The 18,802-nt window shown below is 47.1% G+C and overlaps 2 protein-coding genes across 5 annotated transcripts in view; both read right to left on the bottom strand.

The window, feature by feature from the left end:
* Positions 1–300: 300 nt before the first annotated feature.
* lancl2 (LanC lantibiotic synthetase component C-like 2 (bacterial)) lies at positions 301–10,568 on the bottom strand. Of its 3 annotated transcripts, none has more exons than XM_030349331.1 (10): positions 10,028–10,568; positions 9,383–9,586; positions 8,760–8,877; positions 8,398–8,605; positions 7,017–7,164; positions 5,891–6,037; positions 4,953–5,135; positions 3,919–4,095; positions 3,607–3,679; positions 301–1,927 (listed from the first exon to the last, which is right to left on the bottom strand). In XM_030349331.1, exons 2-10 carry the CDS (start codon positions 9,545–9,547, stop codon positions 1,851–1,853), a joined length of 1,296 nt encoding a protein of 431 aa, XP_030205191.1. In that variant the 5' UTR covers positions 9,548–9,586; positions 10,028–10,568; the 3' UTR covers positions 301–1,850. The 3 variants fall into 3 exon arrangements, with proteins under 3 accessions (XP_030205191.1, XP_030205192.1, XP_030205193.1); XM_030349332.1 differs by having other exon boundaries at positions 10,003–10,568; XM_030349333.1 differs by lacking the exons at positions 3,607–3,679; positions 3,919–4,095; positions 4,953–5,135; ... (4 more) ...; positions 9,383–9,586; positions 10,028–10,568 and adding an exon at positions 2,313–3,599.
* Positions 10,569–12,316: 1,748 nt separating this feature from the next.
* Positions 12,317–18,802, bottom strand: part of tgfbr1b (transforming growth factor, beta receptor 1 b) — a 37,238-nt gene continuing 30,752 nt past the window's right edge. For both annotated transcript variants that reach the window (XM_030349330.1, XM_030349329.1), the window contains exon 9: positions 12,317–18,089. In XM_030349330.1, the coding sequence (XP_030205190.1) occupies positions 17,964–18,089 (126 nt within the window). In that variant the 3' untranslated portion in view covers positions 12,317–17,963. The remainder of the gene's footprint in view (positions 18,090–18,802) is intronic.

Here is an 18,802-nt window from a genome sequence, read left to right on the forward strand (position 1 = left end):
TGGATGACTTCGTGAGCGTACGTGCACGTCTGTCCCTGACTGATGAGCAGAATGAGTGGTTACCTGTGGACCGGTTTACACAGGATCCTGGGACGATGCTCCTGTTCTAGAGGGCGTTACCACGGTTACCGCGGTTACCAGGGCTTCTGGGACATCCAGAATCTGTAAACAAACTGAGGGTAGTAGTGGTGTCTTCTACTGAAGCACAGTACACTTACATCCTTCCTTTCTTGGAATTTATTTTCTAATATTGACGCCATGATTGCCATCATTGATGCACGTGAATACACAAAACCCAGCTGTGAGGAGTGATATTTATTAACATGTTTTAATATCAGTTTTTTTTTCATGAACAACTTTAAGCCTAACCATTCTCTTTTGAATAAGATGGACAAACATGACAATCTTAAATCAAAACAAATTTACATGATATTAAAGTCGACTCCAGGAATGCAAAATAACTCACCTTCTTTTTGGCTTGTCTGAAGCCAGTAGAAACACTGACAGACAGGCAAACACACAGACAGACAGGCAAACACACAGACAGACAGGCAAACACAGACACAGGCAAACACACAGACAGGCAAACACACAGACAGGCAAACACACAGACAGACAGGCAAACACACAGACAGACAGACACACTGAGCCTCACGGCTAGTAGAACTTGAGAAAACCACAACATGACCACCAGTATTTGGTGTCAAAAACATCCCAGGTTTGTTTTCAACACGTAAAGGGATTTTAAACTCAACCCTGTGAGGGAATCTGTTCAGGTCCTGATGGGGCTGCCTGGGGACAGCAGGAGGCCAGTGAAGGCACCGCTTGGTAACAGACGAGCCAACGTCCGAAGTTCTTACCGTCGCTATGGACTCAACCCTGTTTGGGAGCTTGAGTCCAACTACGAAGATTCAAAGATGAATTTCTTCTGTTATTTTCATCTCATTGTCTCTTGATGTCCCAGATATGAACTGTCTGTTTTCAAGCTGATCCTTAATAGTACCCATCATGCATTTTGGGCAGCTTAGATCAATGTTTATACATAGACACCTGCAACATGACAGCACTACAACATCATAACAGCATCACTAGATGGCAGCAAACCCCAACATGTGGGTTAGTAGGGTTAGTTACTAGGGTTAGGGTTGGTGGCTGTTGAAGTACAAACAAAAAAAACCTTCTTTACTTTACATGACGAAAGTGCAGGAGAAGGAAATTCGTTTAGACGACGTGTGTTGAATTGCAGTAGAACACTGAGTTAATAGCACTAAATGGAGAGCAAGAAGCATGCAAGCTTTAGAGACACACTTTCTTTACAGGACTACTAGTAACAGGCAATCAAACAGACAGCCAGGGCAGCACTGTCTGGCAAAACACGTTCCACACAGGACTTTAAACTACATTTCTACTACTATAAGGACAAATTGAACTTTTGGGAGACTTCACAGCTATTAAGCACAATATGGTTTAAACATGTGCGATGAAAGAGCAACAAAGCGCCTTTAAAGTGGTTCCCCTTCCATGTACAGCTGTTTCTTATATGTATTGTTGTCAGACATGAAACAGCTGGGCTGAATGCCTGTTCAAAAGTAAAGGGTTTCCATCTTCCAAAAACAGACGGACCAGAACAAAATACTAGAACACATTTCTTTGATCACCAAGACGACGCGTCCCAAACGTCCGAATGAAAGTCACCGGTTCTGCTCCTTGCGTTCTCCGCCTTCCCTCCGCCATCATTGCTAGGAGAGGCCACACAGAGTCCAGTATTTCAGTGGCCTCCTTCATCCAATGTCCTCACAGGAAGACGTCACTCACAGTTCCTCACCCCTACGGCCCAGGGTCAAGGCAGGTCAAAGTTCAAAGGCTGGGAAGCGGGAGTCTCCCGGCATGGCCATCTCTGACAGGTAGTGGATGGCTCCAGCCATACCTAGACCAGACGAGAGCTTGTTACTCCGACTTACTTAAACCTGCCCTCTGTCCCCTTTCTACTGCTGCCATTCACTCCCTTCAAACAGAGAGTTGGAGGTACCTTCAAACAGAAGTGTCTGTGTGGGTGTAGTTATGCATTGTCTGGGTGGAGGTACCTTCAAACAGAGTAGGGTCTGTGTGGGTGTAGTTATGCATTGTCTGGGTGGAGGTACCTTCAAACAGAGTAGGGTCTGTGTGGGTGTAGTTATGCATTGTCTGGGTGGAGGTACCTTCAAACAGAGTAGGGTCTGTGTGGGTGTAGTTATGCATTGTCTGGGTGGAGGTACCTTCAAACAGAGTAGGGTCTGTGTGGGTGTAGTTATGCATTGTCTGGGTGGAGGTACCTTCAAACAGAGTAGGGTCTGTGTGGGTGTAGTTATGCATTGTCTGGGTGGAGGTACCTTCAAACAGAGTAGGGTCTGTGTGGGCGTAGTTATGCATAGTCTGGGTGGAGGTACCTTCAAACAGAGTAGGGTCTGTGTGGGTGTAGTTATGCATTGTCTGGGTGGAGGTACCTTCAAACAGAGTAGGGTCTGTGTGGGTGTAGTTATGCATTGTCTGGGTGGAGGTACCTTCAAACAGAGTAGGGTCTGTGTGGGTGTAGTTATGCATTGTCGGGGTGGAGGTACCTTCAAACAGAGTAGGGTCTGTGTGGGTGTAGTTATGCATAGTCTGGGTGGAGGTACCTTCAAACAGAGTAGGGTCTGTGTGGGTGTAGTTATGCATTGTCTGGGTGGAGGTACCTTCAAACAGAGTAGGGTCTGTGTGGGTGTAGTTATGCATTGTCTGGGTGGAGGTACCTTCAAACAGAGTAGGGTCTGTGTGGGTGTAGTTATGCATTGTCTGGGTGGAGGTACCTTCAAACAGAGTAGGGTCTGTGTGGGTGTAGTTATGCATTGTCTGGGTGGAGGTACCTTCAAACAGAGTAGGGTCTGTGTGGGTGTAGTTATGCATAGTCTGGGTGGAGGTACCTTCAAACAGAGTAGGGTCTGTGTGGGTGTAGTTATGCATTGTCTGGGTGGAGGTACCTTCAAACAGAGTAGGGTCTGTGTGGGTGTAGTTATGCATTGTCTGGGTGGAGATACCTCCAAACAGAGTAGGGTCTGTGTGGGTGTAGTTATGCATTGTCTGGGTGGAGGTACCTTCAAACAGAGTAGGGTCTGTGTGGGTGTAGTTATGCATAGTCTGGGTGGAGGTACCTTCAAACAGAGTAGGGTCTGTGTGGGTGTAGTTATGCATTGTCTGGGTGGAGGTACCTTCAAACAGAGTAGGGTCTGTGTGGGTGTAGTTATGCATTGTCTGGGTGGAGATACCTCCAAACAGTAATGTCTGTGGGTGTAGTTATTCATTGTCTGGGTGGAGATACCTCCAAACAGTAATGTCTGTGGGTTTAGTTATTCATTGGCTGGGCGGAGATACTTTCAAACAGAGTAGTGATTGTGTGGGTGTAGTTATTCATTGTCTGGGTGGAGATACCTTCAAACAGTAATGTCTGTGGGTTTAGTTATTCATTGGCTGGGTGGAGATACTTTCAAACAGTAATGTCTGTGTGGGTGTAGTTATCGTTGGTTCGATGGAGGTACAATCAAACAGTATTGCCTGTGTGGGTGTGGTTATTGATTGGCTGGGTGGAGATACCTTCAAACAGAGAGTAGGGCCGGTCAGGGATGCGACAGCCGTGGGTCCCGTAGTCTAAACACCACTCAGCAAACTGGAGGGAGAATGACGAACAGTATATTAGAAGGTATGAACAGCTAGTGGTCAAGATCAGTTAAAGTAGCCTTTAGTTACAAGTGGTCCTCTGCAACACACACAACCCAAGAGAAAGAGAGGCAGACGAACTAGAGGCTAGACCCCACAACACAAGAGAAAGAGAGAAAGAGGAACTAGAGGCTAGACCCCACAACACAAGAGAAAGCGAGGCAGTGGAACCAGAGGCCGGGAGGTCACCTTGCAGGCCCTGTAGAGGTACTTCTTCTCCCGGGTGGTGCGGTACAGAGAGAGGAAGGCGTAGCCATTCCCCGCCGTGCCGTGGCAGATCCCGTAGCCCTTCCTCAGCAGCCCGCGCTGCCAGATCACCTCGCCGCAGTCCACCGCCTCCTTCAGGTACTTCTCCTCCTTGAACAGCTGGAGGAGAAGAGACAGACACGGGGAGGGGTTCGTCACGAGGAAGCAGACCTCCAACATCCTGGAGCAGGAAGGTCAAATGTTAGACCTTTGAGGAGCCTTGACTGCATCCACTGGTTTAAATACCATCGTCTCTCACCTGGTAGGCCATGAGTAGCATCATGTGTTAATACTAGAGCTGTCAAGCGATTAAAATATTTAATCGTGATTAATCGCATTAATGTCATAGTTAACTCTAATTAATCGCGATTAATCGCAAATTCTTTTTCTATGCTAAATATCCCTTGATTTTTTTGTCCCATAATTCTTCTCATTTTAATTCTCTTATCAACATGGTGAAGTGCATCGGCTTGCCTTGTGCAAATGATTTTTTATTGATAACAACATTGGCATATACACTGATCAAAACAGGACGATACAAAAATAGAGCCTATAGTGCAATTAAACGACTGCTTTGAACAAATGTCATTTGAACATAGCAGTCAGGCTACTGCTTCTTTGTTTTGAGCCAAAGAAAAAAAAAAAAAAAAAAAGTTTTTTTTTTTTTTTTTTATAAAGTAATTGCGTTAATCGCGCGATAAAAATTTTAACGCCGTTAAATTTGGTTTGCGTTAACGCCGTTAATAACGCGTTTAACTGACAGCTCTAGTTAATACCATCGTCTCTCACCTGGTAGGCCATGAGTAGCATCATGTGCTAAAACCATCGACTCTCACCTGGTAGGCCATGAGTAGCATCATGTGTTAATACCATCGTCTCTCACCTGGTAGGCCATGAGTAGCATCATGTGCTAAAACCATCGACTCTCACCTGGTAGGCCATGAGTAGCATCATGTGTTAATACCATCGTCTCTCACCTGGTACGCCATGAGCAGCATGGGCACGACGCCAGGCGCACCGTGGCACCAGTGGACCAGGCGGTCGCTCTCGTTGCTGAGCGACGACGGGTAGTTGCCCGAGCGGAACCTCTTGTGGCGGAGGTAGTCGACGCTGGGCCGGACCACGCCCGCCAGGACGTCGGATGGCACCCGCGCCCCTGGCTGTGTGTGTGTGTGTGTGTGTGTGTGTGTGTGTGTGTGGAATAAAGTGAGAATATTCATACAAAGTTTTCATTTGTTCCATTAAATACATATATACCGATATAATCCCAATACATTTTCACAGGCACTCCCGGCCTCCATGTGGCTTGCTGGTGGTGGATGATGGATGAAGGGATTTTAAAAAATAGATATATAAATATAGACATCCATCTTAACAGTATGTACACAAAGCTTGAAAAGGAAAGTGTTGTGAAGAAACCTCTCTGGCCGGAGAGTTGATACCCCGTCTCATTGGTGCCTCCGGCGTTACTTGCCGAGAGTGTTAAAGCTCTAGTCTGCCCCGTTTCAGAGTTATTTACCATTTAATTATCTGCTGTGGATGCGCCAATAGAAGTGTGAATAAACACAGGGACATTTGCAAAAGTGACATTGGGTGTTCTTGTGGGTCCAGACATCCAACAAATCTGCAGCTCGTTTCCTTGGAAACAGTAAGATCAAATCATTATTTCTGTCCTTGTTCTAATCAGCCGTTCTGGTCTACAGAATGTTCAGAATGTTCCGCAGCGAGGTACTTAGCGAGTGTAGCAGAACCAAAAGCCGTCCACAAAAGAATAGAAGGGAAGCCGAAAACACTGTCCTGAAAGACTGACTAATAGGAGAGAGCGGTCGAAGGCTGCATGCAGTTTGACGAAAGGTCACGACCAGACGTACATCATCTCCATTAACCCCCACCCAGAGCTTTGAGAGGTTCTGACCTGCAGGAGCATGTAGAAGATGCCGGCCAGCCCGTGGGCCGCGCCCACATACTGTTTGCCGTGCCACTCGTACAGCAGGGGGCATCGCTCCGCCTTCTTCTGCCCCGCCGACAGCTTCTGCCCCGACTCCAGGATGGCCGACACCACCTGGGTAACAAACGGTTTAACCACTGGATCACCGTGGCGACCACTAGATCACCATACGGCGACCACTAGACCACCGTGGGAAACCACTAAACCCCCATGGGCGACCATTAGATCACCATGGGCGACCATTAGATCACCATGGGCGACCATTAGATCACCGTGGCGACCATTAGATCACCGTGGCGACCATTAGATCACCATGGGCGACCATTAGATCACCATGGGCGACCACTAGATCACCATGGGCAACCACTAGATCACCATGGGCGACCACTAGATCACCATGGGCGACCACTAGATCACCATGGGCGACCACCAGATCACCATGGGCGACCACCAGATCACCATGGGCGACCACCAGACCACCATGGGCGACCACTAGATCACCATGGCGACCACCTGATCACCATGGGCGACCACCAGACCACCATGGGCGACCACCAGATCACCATGGGCGACCACTAGATCACCGTGGCGACCACCTGATCACCATGGGCGACCACCTGATCACCATGGGCGACCACTAGATCACCATGGGCGACCACTAGATCACCGTAGCGACCACTAGATCACCGTGGCGATCACTAGATCACCGTGGCGACCACTAGATCACCATGGGCGACCACTAGATCACCATGGGCGACCACTAGATCACCATACGGCGACCACTTGATCACCATGGCGACCACCAGATCACCATGGGCGACCACTAGATCACCATGGGCGACCACTAGATCACCATGGGCAACCACTAGATCACCATGGGCAACCACTAGATCACCGTGGCGACCACTAGATCACCATGGGCGACCACCAGATCACCATGGGCGACCACCAGATCACCATGGGCGACCACCAGATCACCATGGGCGACCACCAGATCACCATGGGCAACCACTAGACCACCGTGGCTGACCACTAGACCCCCGTGGGCGACCACCAGATCCCGCTCCCCCTGCAGTGTGTGTGCAGACGTCACCTGACTGATGGGGCCCTCGTCCACCGTGCCGGCCCCCAGCTCCTTGTTGACGTAGAGCAGGGCGTAGAGGTACCCCACCCGGCCGTAGAGGAGCTCGTCAGGGAGCTCCGAGTCCGGACCCACCACCGCTGGCTGCAGGAGGAGCAGCCTGACACACACACACACACACACACACACACACACACACACACACACACACACACACACACACACACACACACACACACACACACACACACACACACACACACACACACACACACACAATTTGCAAAAGGTGCAGCTTTCCATCCACACAGGCAGACCCGCTCTAAAAGAGTGGACTTTTTGGACCACAGGCCAGCGTCTGAATGCCCTTGAGGATTTTAACCAACAACTCTAAGGCTGGCGATGGCCCAGGCTTCCTGAGCACCAAGCTTTGAGTGCACAGTAACGAACGCTGTGCACTTAAATACTGATAGGCTTGTTGTTTCTCTTCAGTTTGACCAAAGCTAATAACCAATAAGAGCCCCTCCTGTCTGCAGCCTTCTAGGGGTTCTCCTCCCGTCTCTGGAATATGTTACTTCCACGTCCAGTGGAGAGTTCTGCTACCTACCAATGTTAATGATTTAGGGGTGGTGTTACGGATTTAGGAGTGATGCTACTTATTTAGAAGTGATGCTACTTATTTAGGAGCAATGTTCCGGTACCAATTTAGGAGAAATGTTCCTGATTTAGGAGCAATGTTCCTGATTTAGGAGGGATGTTCCTGATTTAGGAGCAATCTCACTTATTCAGGAGCGATGTCACTTATTCAGGAGCGATATTACAGAATTAACAACAATGTTACTGATTTTGCAACAATGTCACTGATTTATGAGCGATGTCACTGATTTAGGAGCGATGTTCCAGTACTGATTTAGGAGTGATGTTACTAATTTAGGAACGATGTTATGGATTTAGGAGCAATGTTACTGATTTAGGAGCGATCTTACCAATTTAGGAGAGCTGTCCGGTACTGATTTATCAGCGATTTTCCCGGTACTGATTTAAGAGCGATGCTACTGATTTAGGAGCGATGTTCCGCTACTGATTTAGGAGCAATGTCCGGTACTGATTTGAAGCGATGTCCGGGACTGATTTAGGAGCGATGTCCGGGACGGATTTAGGAGCGATACCCATAACTGATTTAGGATTGATGTTACTGATTTAGGAGCAATGTAACTGAGTTAGGAGCGATGTCCAGTAATGATTTAGGAGCGATGTTACTGATTTAGGGGGGAATCTGTTACTGATTTAGGAGCTATGTCCAGTACTGTATTAGGAGCGATGTAAGGTACTGATTTAGGAGCAATGTTACTGATTCAGGAACGATGTTCTGGTATGGTGCTCTGCCACCTACTTGGTGATGCACTGCTTGCTGTCCTCTGTGTGGTTCAGCCGTTGGTAGACCACCGCCCCAACCGCCAGGGGTCCGGCGTCGCCACACAGGAAGGTCACCTTACGGCCGTTGAGGTTCCTCAGGCTCCTCTTCACATAGTCTAGCGCCCTCTGCAGGTGGGAAGCCTCACCGGACACCCGATGCAACTGCAGGTAGAGCAGGGCAATACCTGTGGTGAGAATAAATACAGACAAGACACAGATGTCATCAAGAAGAGCCATTCGAAGGATCCTACTGCAGGGGAGGAGACCAGTATAAGTACCTAGGTGGCGTGTAGCTGCGACATTGCTTCAAATAGTTTGCCAGGTGTTGATGAGCCTCACCTGTCCATCCAGTGTAGGTGGAGCAGTCATGGGGGTCTGCGGTCTTGAGGCCCTCCTCCATCTGCTCCAGCAGATCCGTCATCTTGTTGTGCACCTTCTTCTGGAACGCAGCACTGACCTGCACATCGGGTTCAAACCGTTAAACCTTTATTCAGATCAGGCTGTAGCCTAACCCTAGCTATAGTATGCAAGCTCTGTTGGTTCGCTATAGCATGTTAGCTCTGTTGGTTAGCTAAAGCATGTTAGCTCTGTTGGTTAGCTAAAGCATGTTAGCTCTGTTGGTTAGCTAAAGCATGTTAGCTTTGTTGGTTAGCAAAAGCATGTTAGCTATGTTGGTTAGCTAAAGCATGTTAGCTCTGTTGGTTAGCTAAAGAATGTTAGCCCTGTTGGTTAGCTAAAGTATGTTAGCTCTGTTGGTTCGCTATAGCATGTTAGCCTTGTTGGCTAGCTATAGCATATTAGCTCTGTTGGGTAGCTATAGAATGTTTGCTCTGTTGGGTAGCTATAGAATGTTTGCTCTGTTGGGTAGCTATAGAATGAGAGCTATTTTGGGTAGCTATAGCAGCACTATTATAATAATAATAATAATAATAATTAATAATTGTTTTAATGATCATTCTCACCTCTCCGTCGGCGTCCAGCGGCTCTCTGGACCCCCCGTCGGCTTCGGGGTCGGAGGTTGCGACCCCCGTGGGGGCCCAGTCGGGACAGCGGTTCAGGAAGTAGCGCTCCTCCATGTCGCCATCTGTCGCCGACAGTAGCTTCAGCTTGGACACGTGATCGCCCATGTCGACGGCGGCCCGCCCGGGACAAGAAGACCCGCCGCGCTGAACGAGATGAACCCATGATGGGTGACCAGGAAATTAAACCATGAAGTGAGACCAAGAGGTGAAACCATGAAGTGAGACCATGAGGTAAAACTATGATAGAGAAGACACCATATGAAGTGAGACCATGAGAGAGATGAAACCATGAGAGAGATGAAACCAGGCGGAGAAACCAGGAGGTGAGCACTTGGTTTGCTGCAGATGCAGCCGAACCCTCAATAAAACATCAGTTCAACAGATCCAGATCAATGTGGATCGACCGGACAGCACGGATCATAATACACGCATCACACAATGAGATGCAGCTAGTGTGTCGCCAATTAGTACGGCAGTCTTTGGTTCATGAACAACGACATGGAGACTGAATGAGAAGAAGAGTGAGAGGAGACAGAAGGCGTTTGTCCATCGGGGCTCACCGGAGGGTTGGAGCCTGGAACTCACCGGAGGGTTGGAGCCCGGAGCTCACCGGAGGGGTGGAGGAGCTCACTGGAGGGTTGGACCCCGGAGCTCACCGGAGGTTTGGAGGATCTCTAAGCTCCGCAGCGTCAGCCGAGCCGCTCCTCCATCACTCCATCTCCGCTCGCTGTTCTCTCACAACGAAACCCTGCAGCCCCTCGTCCGTCGTCCGCTCCAAGAGGACCTATAAAGAGGTCCTGTGTGGAGATCCTATCGAGAGGACCTATAGAGAGGTCCTGAATTGAGGTCCGCTTCTATTGAGAGGACCTGGAATTGGTCCTGTATACTAGGTCCGGTCCGATAGAGAGGTCCTGTATAGAGCTCTGGTCATATCGAGAGGACCTAGGTCCCGTATAGAGGTCCGGTCCTGGAGAGAGAATAGAGAGGTCCTGTATAGAGGTCCGGTCCTATCGATAGGATCCAGGATCCTGGGTCGTGTTCCTCTGCGCTGTCATGGCTTATTTTTTACGCACAACCAATACAACGAAATATACTCCCCCGCCGCCGTAACTCACACACTCAAATGCACGCACGCACGCCCGCACACAAACACACACACACACACACACACGCGCGCGCACATACACACACATACACATACACATACACATACACACATACACACACACACACACACACACACACACCATCTGTTCGGACTATGATTCCCATTTCTAAGAATCGAGTCAGCTGGTGGGGATGCAGAGCAGCCTGTGTGTGTGTGTGTGTGTGTGTGTGTGTGTGTGTGTGTGTGTGTGTGTGTGTGTGTGTGTGTGTGTGTGTGTGTGTGTGTGTGTGTGCGTGTGTGTGCGTGTGTGTGTGTGTGTGTGTGTTTATCTGTTTAATGCTCAATAATTTCCGACAGGTTCGGATTAGGCACCACATCCATCCTCTGTCAGCTCGTTTTTGTTGTTTTAAAGAGAGACCATGTTTCTCCGATGCCTTGCTCATTGGACCCCCGCAAGCACTGCCCCCCCCCCCCCCCGGTCCAGCACTGGTCTGGGAGGACCACATGGATGACAAGGTTTGTGAAAGCCGTCATCACTTCTTCAAGTTCCAGTTTCAGTCTCGTATTGTCAGACATAACCAGAGTCAGACTGCATCACTAAGGACATAATGTAGGAACATACTTTCATCACCCTGACCCATGAGCTCTTTAGTGCTTGAGAGCTTGGTTAACGAACATTCTTCTTTACGGTGATGTGAGAGGATTTCGTGATCACTGTGATGTTGTTTATTTTCCATCTATTTTTCTAATGTCAGATTTCATCGTCTTGTAATTGCAAAAAAGCTTGATTACTATCCTGTGTCGTGAATAAAGTGCTATCAATGTTGCCCTCTACTGGTGGAAAGACGTAGCTATTTGGCAGGATTCTGATTCTTTACTGAGTTTGATCAAATAAATGAAGCTTGTTTGAATAAATATTTAATTTGTTTTGTTGGGATTAACTCAAGTACATCTTGCTTGGCTTTTGGTGGACACAAAAAGGAAGGTGTAAAACTAATGATATTCAATTACATTACTGGATATTGGAGTACGAGTGTGACAGTTGGCCTGGAAACGACCCAGGGATCTCGATTGAAACTATGACGGATGTGACTGATTCAATGTTGCACGTATCATCACGTTTTATTTCCATTATTTTTTCTTATGGCTGTTTGCTGAACAAGTCTTCATGCCGACGAGACAAGTAAGTGACACAATTCTTTATGAAACTCTTAGCTTCTTTATTCAAACCATTTGCTACTCCAGCTTGATCAGAAATGAACAAGGTATCGGCCCTCTATGTCCTATGTCTTCCCTCGGTCTGAACACACTATATATGGTGTAGTTCAGGTTATAATATGGTAGAAGTAGTAAAGGGTTGGGCACAGTAGCTGAGAATGCATCTACTTTCCCTCCTGCCTCATTTGTATTTATTATTTTAAACAAAGGAACATTTGACACAAGGCATTTATACCGGGACTCAGTGGGGCAGAGACTCAGCAAGAACTCACTTTACAGACCGAGTACAGAACATCAGTACACACCGTCACTACAGACTGAGTTCAGACCGTCACTACAGACTGAGTTCAGACCGTCACTACAGACTGAGTTCAGACCGTCACTACAGACTGAGTTCAGACCGTCAGTACAGGTCGAGTGCAGAATGAGTAAAGACCGTCAGTACGAGTAGAACGTCAGCACAGACTGAGTACAGACCGTCGGTACAGACAGCTTAGTACGAACAGAAGCAGCAAACTGCGTGAACACAAACACAATACAAGGCCTTCTGACATTTAAGTACCATGACAAAAGTTTTATTCTCTTACATTTTTTAAGCATTTCATAGAAACAAAAATCAAACCAAAAAAGTATAAATTGCAAAGTTGGAGTAAACAAATTGAGAAAATATTTACAGTGAGGTAAAACACATTGGTCTTAAAGGAGGTATCTTCTTTTCATTTTGATGACCTTTTAGTTTGTTCATTTTCAGCCTTTAAAGCAAGTGATGCAGACTTCAATACAGAAACACGATCACATGCGGTTTTGTCCTTCAGGGTGGAATAGGAAAAGAAAAGCCGAGTTCTGCCAAATGAAAGGAGTTAGTCTGGTTGCTAAGCAGCCTCTCAAGGAAGCAGACGTTTATACTGGTCGCTCTGCAGAGCCCTTCAGTGACCCAAACCAATCAACACAACCTTGACTAAGCCTGCTTAGAAGTTAGCCAACTCTAAAAACCTCAACACTGAACCTAATTTACACACATTTTAAAAATTGCATCTCATTTGCTTATTTTTTTCTTGGATATTAAACTTTTCATACAAACTTTGGTAATCATTCTGTCACATAATTCATATCCAATCAGGAACAGGAATTGCAAGGCTACAGCTTGTGCTCTTCCTGTTCTCCTCAATACCATAGGAGAGCCACAAAACCGCGCTGGGGCGTGTCTGCTGTCACTGGGCACCAGTCTCCTAACTGGGGCGTGTCTACTGTCACTGGGCACAAAGGTCTCCTAACCAGTCTCCTAGCTGCTCCCCCCGGGTTGTGACTCACACTGCCCCCATGACGATACGGTCACAGTGAGTGGATCGTGTTAGCATAGGTAGATCATCTGACCGGCGGGATCCTATAGGGCCGGTTGAGGATTTGCATAAGACACCGTTGGGGGTGCATATGTTCATCGTTATTGCATATCCAACAAGTGCTGTAGCTGTGCTGTGTTCTAACCCTCACCCTTTGGAGGTGGAACCCTGGCTCAGCTGGAGGAGACACTGACACGTGTTCCAATACATCCACAGCTGCTCCAGGACCTATTGTGACGCTAAGAGCGAGGGGAGCACTAGTGGTACACTTTGTCCACGTAGTCTGCATCTGCTTGCGTTGAGAAGTAATGAAAGACTACAGGCGGCCTTGGTCACTATACAGATGACAAAATGCTAGCATTTCCTACCTAGGTTTGAGTCACAGAAGGGCACAGATATTTAACGCTTACAGCAGACAAAGAACCAGATAAGAATTTGGGTGGTAATCTTCTTCACGTTGTGGGCATAGCTAATTACTTCTACCTTTCAATTAAAGTGGATTTTCTTTGGGGAACTGACCAGTCTTATAGAGTATTGGCCCTTTTAAGTGAGTAGAAAATTCAACAAAAAAATACTATTTTATATTCTATTAAAATGTCATCTCGCTTGAGAATCAAGTTCAATGACAAAGGCATTAACCACGTATAAAGAAACATTCCCCCTAAACACCTGAATCTGGACCATATCTAAGCATGTTCATATGAAGGAACCAAATGAAAACAATATTTAATTAATAAATACATGTGCTTTTTAAATTAAGAAATTAATAAAACATGTGATTGCAAATGCTTTTTTCTTCCTAAATTCTCTATATTTTTTGTAATTGTTTTGTCCAATTTAATTATGTTCAATAAATGTTGTTTTAACTCATTGGCGGTTGTATTTCTATGATAATGAATTCATCTATTTATCAATTCCCGCTGTATGTCTGCTCTTCACTTGACTTCAGTATTTCTTTGTGACGGTGGAAGCAGATTTCTGCTGGTCAGTAAACCAGCGATGAGTCCATTTGCTGAACGGACGTTCATGTGCAGACCTCTGCTTTCCTCGCTCTATTGGATTCCTACAGAAGACCGTTTCTCCACTAGGGAGAAGGTACCTCTGAAGAACCTTTAAGCGTACAGACTCCAGTGGAGCTCATCACTGGCTTCTCTCTTATGCGTCACAAAGAGCTATGGAAATGAATGAATGCAAATATACAGAGTGTGGAAACAAAGAAATAGGGCTGGTAAACACACAGAATACTGAGCGAAACATACTCGAATAATTGCTATAATTGGGAGTAAAAAAAATACAGAAACCATCAGATCATGAGAACAACTTTTCACTTCTGACATGTATTCAGATATTTCTTAATTTCTTTCACACATTTCTATATGCATTTATTGACTTAAAAGGTTGTTATGTTTGGTCCTTTAAAGAGTAACCGAAGACTGAACTAATACTACTTCATTTGTTGATTGGTTAGTCACAAGGCTGGAGCCGAGTTTGGTTCTGAAGGGCTCAACTGGAGCGCTCTGGGTCCAGGTCACGGTCTAGAGTGGCCATGACCTGGACCTCAGCAAGGGCTCAGCGGTCTGGAGCTCTAGTCTAACCTGGGGGACCCGGGGTCGAGACCTGGACCTCCGGGAGGGCTGAAGGAGAGCAAAGCAGATTATTCAGTAATGTGACCAGAAGAGGAATTCATATGCGGTGTATAAAACCAGAGTCAGAAGTCTTTTTACAAGTGAAGAAAGTAAAGAGGAAGGCTGCTGGTGATCATTAAGACAGAATGAACAGGTGTCCTGGTGGAGGCGAACCAGGGGAGGTGCTGTTGAGTTGAGCTTTTGTTGTTGTTAATGTCCCAGAGTATGACTTGTCTAGCAGAACATGAACACCACACAGTCCAATCAAGAACTGTAGCCGAATGAATGTTGATAGTCTACTGTCCCCCCCCCCCCCCCCCCCCCCATCTTGGGACCCTGAAGGCTTGGATAGGGTTAACCCTGACCCCTGGGCTGGGGTTAGGGTCAGGGTTGGAGTGGGGGTTAGGGTCAGGGTTCAGTAGAGGCAATGAATGAACCCTCTTTTGCTTTGAGATAGCAGCAAACGATTGACGATTCTCTTCTCTTTTATATCAAACCGGTTTAAAACCGTAGACCCCCCCCCCCCCCCCCCCCCTTCCCACCCAACACAAGTAGAAGTTCCTTCCATGGGAAAACAACATTTGTGAAAGTTCAATTTCTATACAGGTGTATATGGCACAGAAATTCAATTTTTTTGTTGGATGCACTTGTGGAGAGTTTGCTGTGGTTGATTATTCAAACACACAGACTATTTTGATAACTTTCATACAAAACAGGCTTTCAAAATGGAGGACTATTATGGGCTCCAGTCGATACAAAAGTGAACTTGAGGAGCCACAGAATAGCGACATGGCACAGATTGAAGTCAGGCAATGAGGATATGTACTGTACATCCAACCGGAGCTGGCCCCCTCCTCAGCAGGACGGCCAGACTCCATAGCAGCACATCAATACATCGTCTAAAACCAAAGAAGAAGAAGAAAATAAAGACAAACTTAACTAGTTAGCTAGATAACTAGTCGACCAGGTCCATAGGGCCACACATCTAAACCGTGAAGTGCACTTGCTGAATAAACAGATATTCTTTCAAGTGACATTTGAAGAAGGACCAAACTCACAGGCCGTGTGTCAGTATTCCAAGTAGTTGTTATTTAAATGTTATTTGACGGGTTTGAACTGGTTTAGCTGTGTGGCAGTATGGCCCCGAGACAATAAATAAGACTGTGCTACATATCATTTTTTGTCCTTAAGATTATATATGATCAGTTTTAAACAAAGTACCGTTAATCATTCATATATATGTTTTACAGAAGAAACAAAAGCATATTTTGTTGGTCCCTTAAGGCTTGCAAAGCTGAAATGACAAAGTTGCAGTTTTCTCTTTTGTTTTTGCGGTGGCATCTTCAGAAATGTACATTCTAGTAGAAAAAGATCTTGCCGTTAAAAGGACAAAACATAAATCAACTAAACCACGTTACTCCAAATCAATGGAAAAACCTATGGCTTAGTAAATATCCACTTGCTATATTTAAAACGAATGTACATCACTCCAAGTTTTTTTTAAGTTTTGATTATCATTTGATAAAAGTTAATGCTTGAAAACAACATGCCTGCCACCCCCCCCATTTTGTAAACAACGGCACCAATGCGGTCGAGACCAAAGCGGCTGTTTGCTCGGCCCCTGACGGAGGAGCTGGGGCCCCCTGGGGACCACAGGATGAGCTGCTGCTGAGGTGCAGGCTGGCTGAGGCGCAGGCTGGCTGATGGCACCAGGGAGAGGGCTCAGGTTTGAGTTTGGCGTGCACGTGTGTGTGTGTGTGTGTGTGTGTGTGTGTGTGTGTGTGTGTGTGTGTGTGTGTGTGTGTGTGTGTGTGTGTGTGTGTGTGTGTGTGTGTGTGTGCTCCTCAGCGCCCCTAGAGGCCGTCGCTGCTCAGAGCACATGCGCACCACACGCACACCACGGTGTGGACACACACACACACACACCACAGACACACACAGTCTCCTACCGCACGCTGGAGGTGGACGAGCTGTCAGTTAAAGCTGTGGCACTCGAAGGGTAGCCTGGAAGGCATGGCGGCAGCGGTCTCCTGTTGTTCTGTTAGTCATCTAGTGTTATAGTTCTATCGTCACCTGTGTTGTAGTTCTATTGTCATTTAGTGTTGTAGTCCTGTTGTCATCCTGCGTTGTAGTTCTATGTCATCTCGTGTTGTGTTTCTTTTGTCCTCTCGTGTTGTAGTTCTGTGTTGTCGTTATGTCGGTTTGTAGTTCTATTGTTGTTGTCCGCCTGTGTTGTATAGCATAAATCATTAGTTTGCATATGTTCCAGCATGTTAGCGGAGAATGAATGAGATGCTGTCCAAAATAAAAATTCCAAATGTAGCTAAGAAATTGAGACACACAAATAATGACGAAATAAAATGCTGAGGAATCGGATACTCTGTCATAGAAAGAAATGATATGAACTGACCCGTCTTGCCGGTAATACTGATGGCGGTTCAGAAAACAAAAGGGACAGCAAGGGGGCGTCGCCACACAGAACACCAGCCTCCCAGGAGGGGACAACACTGGCAGAGGGGACACCAGTGGTAGAGGGGTACACCAGTGGAGGACACCAATGGCAGAGGGGACACCAGTGGCAGAGGGGGGCACCACTGGGAGGAGCTCTGCTGCCCATGCTGATGAAGGGCTGCTGAGTGACGTCAGCAGCATGAGGAGAGAGCAGGCCTCCCTCGTGTCTCTGTGGTGGACTGGCTCTCAGGCCGGAGCACCATTGGTTGGGTCTCTGTTGGACCCTCCCAGACCTGGTTTACCGGGACCTCCCCAGAGCGCGGAGGAGAGCGGGGGTCTGGCCTTCACTCCCTCACAAGCTTTCAGGATGAGTCCTCCAGCCTATCCATTGTGCCCACGCCCCAGTGGTCCGCGTAGGCTGGGGGGGCCCACACCAGAGAGTGTGTGTGTGTGTGTGTGTGTGTGTGTGTGTGTGTGTGTGTGTGTGTGTGTGTGTGTGTGTGTGTGTGTGTGTGTGTGTGTGTGTGTGTGTGTGTGTGTGTGTGTGTGTGTGTGTGTGTGCGCGCGCGTGCGCGTGTGTGTGTGTGTGTGTTGACGGGTGCTGTGTGGCTACTCAAAAATGAAACCAAAACCAAAAAATGAAGGAAATATACATATACATATACTCCTGCCCAGTACAGAAAGAAAAGGTAATCTCCCGGGCAGGGACGGGTTGATAATGATAATATAAGACATTGCTTTGAATAATAAAAACAACAGGGGGGTATGTGTGTGCGGCTCTACATCTTGATGCCCTCCTGCTGGCTGAGCTGGGACAGCGTCTTCTTGATGCGCAGTGCCGTCAGGCGGGCCGCACCGTTGGCGTACCAGCACTCACGCATGATCTTGGCCATCACCCTCAGGGCCTGTGGAGAGGAGAGAGTCCACCGATTATCACCACGAAAGACCACCCGACACGTTACTATCACCATGAGAGACCACCCACCACCGATACTAACGATTAGACACAGCTTCTCCAGTATGACAAAGGTCTGAAGGGTTAGTCCTAACTAGAATTAACTAATTAGGGTTAACCCTAGCTAGTTAGGGTTAAATAGTGAAGGTTAACACCCAAACTAGTTAGGGCTAGTTAGAGCTTAGACTCAGGGTTAACCAGTTAGGGTAACCCTAACTCTAAGGTCATCCCATGTCAATCCCTCTCTCTAGTCAGACACTCTTATTTATTATTATCAAACAGCTTTTGGTCGGTGAGGTTGAATCTAAAAGAAAAAGCCGCCCCAGATCTGGAGAAGGTTTTATCACCATTGAGTCTGTGTTAGTGGTTCTAGCCAATAGAATGCCAGACAGACAGGATGTTGATACAACCGCCCACTTGCCTGCTGTCCACTGCACATGAATAATACTACTATTTACATGAATTCTGAATGTGGTTAAAGCAACGTTCTCATAATTCGGTCTTGGCAGCAAACTCGACACTATGCAGTTCAGGGGAAAGCCGCAGAGGCAAGAGGCTGCTTCAACAGGCCGGGATCGTGTATGAGGAAGTCAGCAGAATCAACAAAAGAACTGCATTCTAAGCTCTGTGTGTGTGTGTGGATATGTATATATATGTTTGTGT

Source organism: Gadus morhua, chromosome 23 (assembly GCF_902167405.1).
Source record: "Gadus morhua chromosome 23, gadMor3.0, whole genome shotgun sequence".
In the NCBI taxonomy this organism is placed as follows: Eukaryota; Metazoa; Chordata; class Actinopteri; order Gadiformes; family Gadidae; genus Gadus; species Gadus morhua.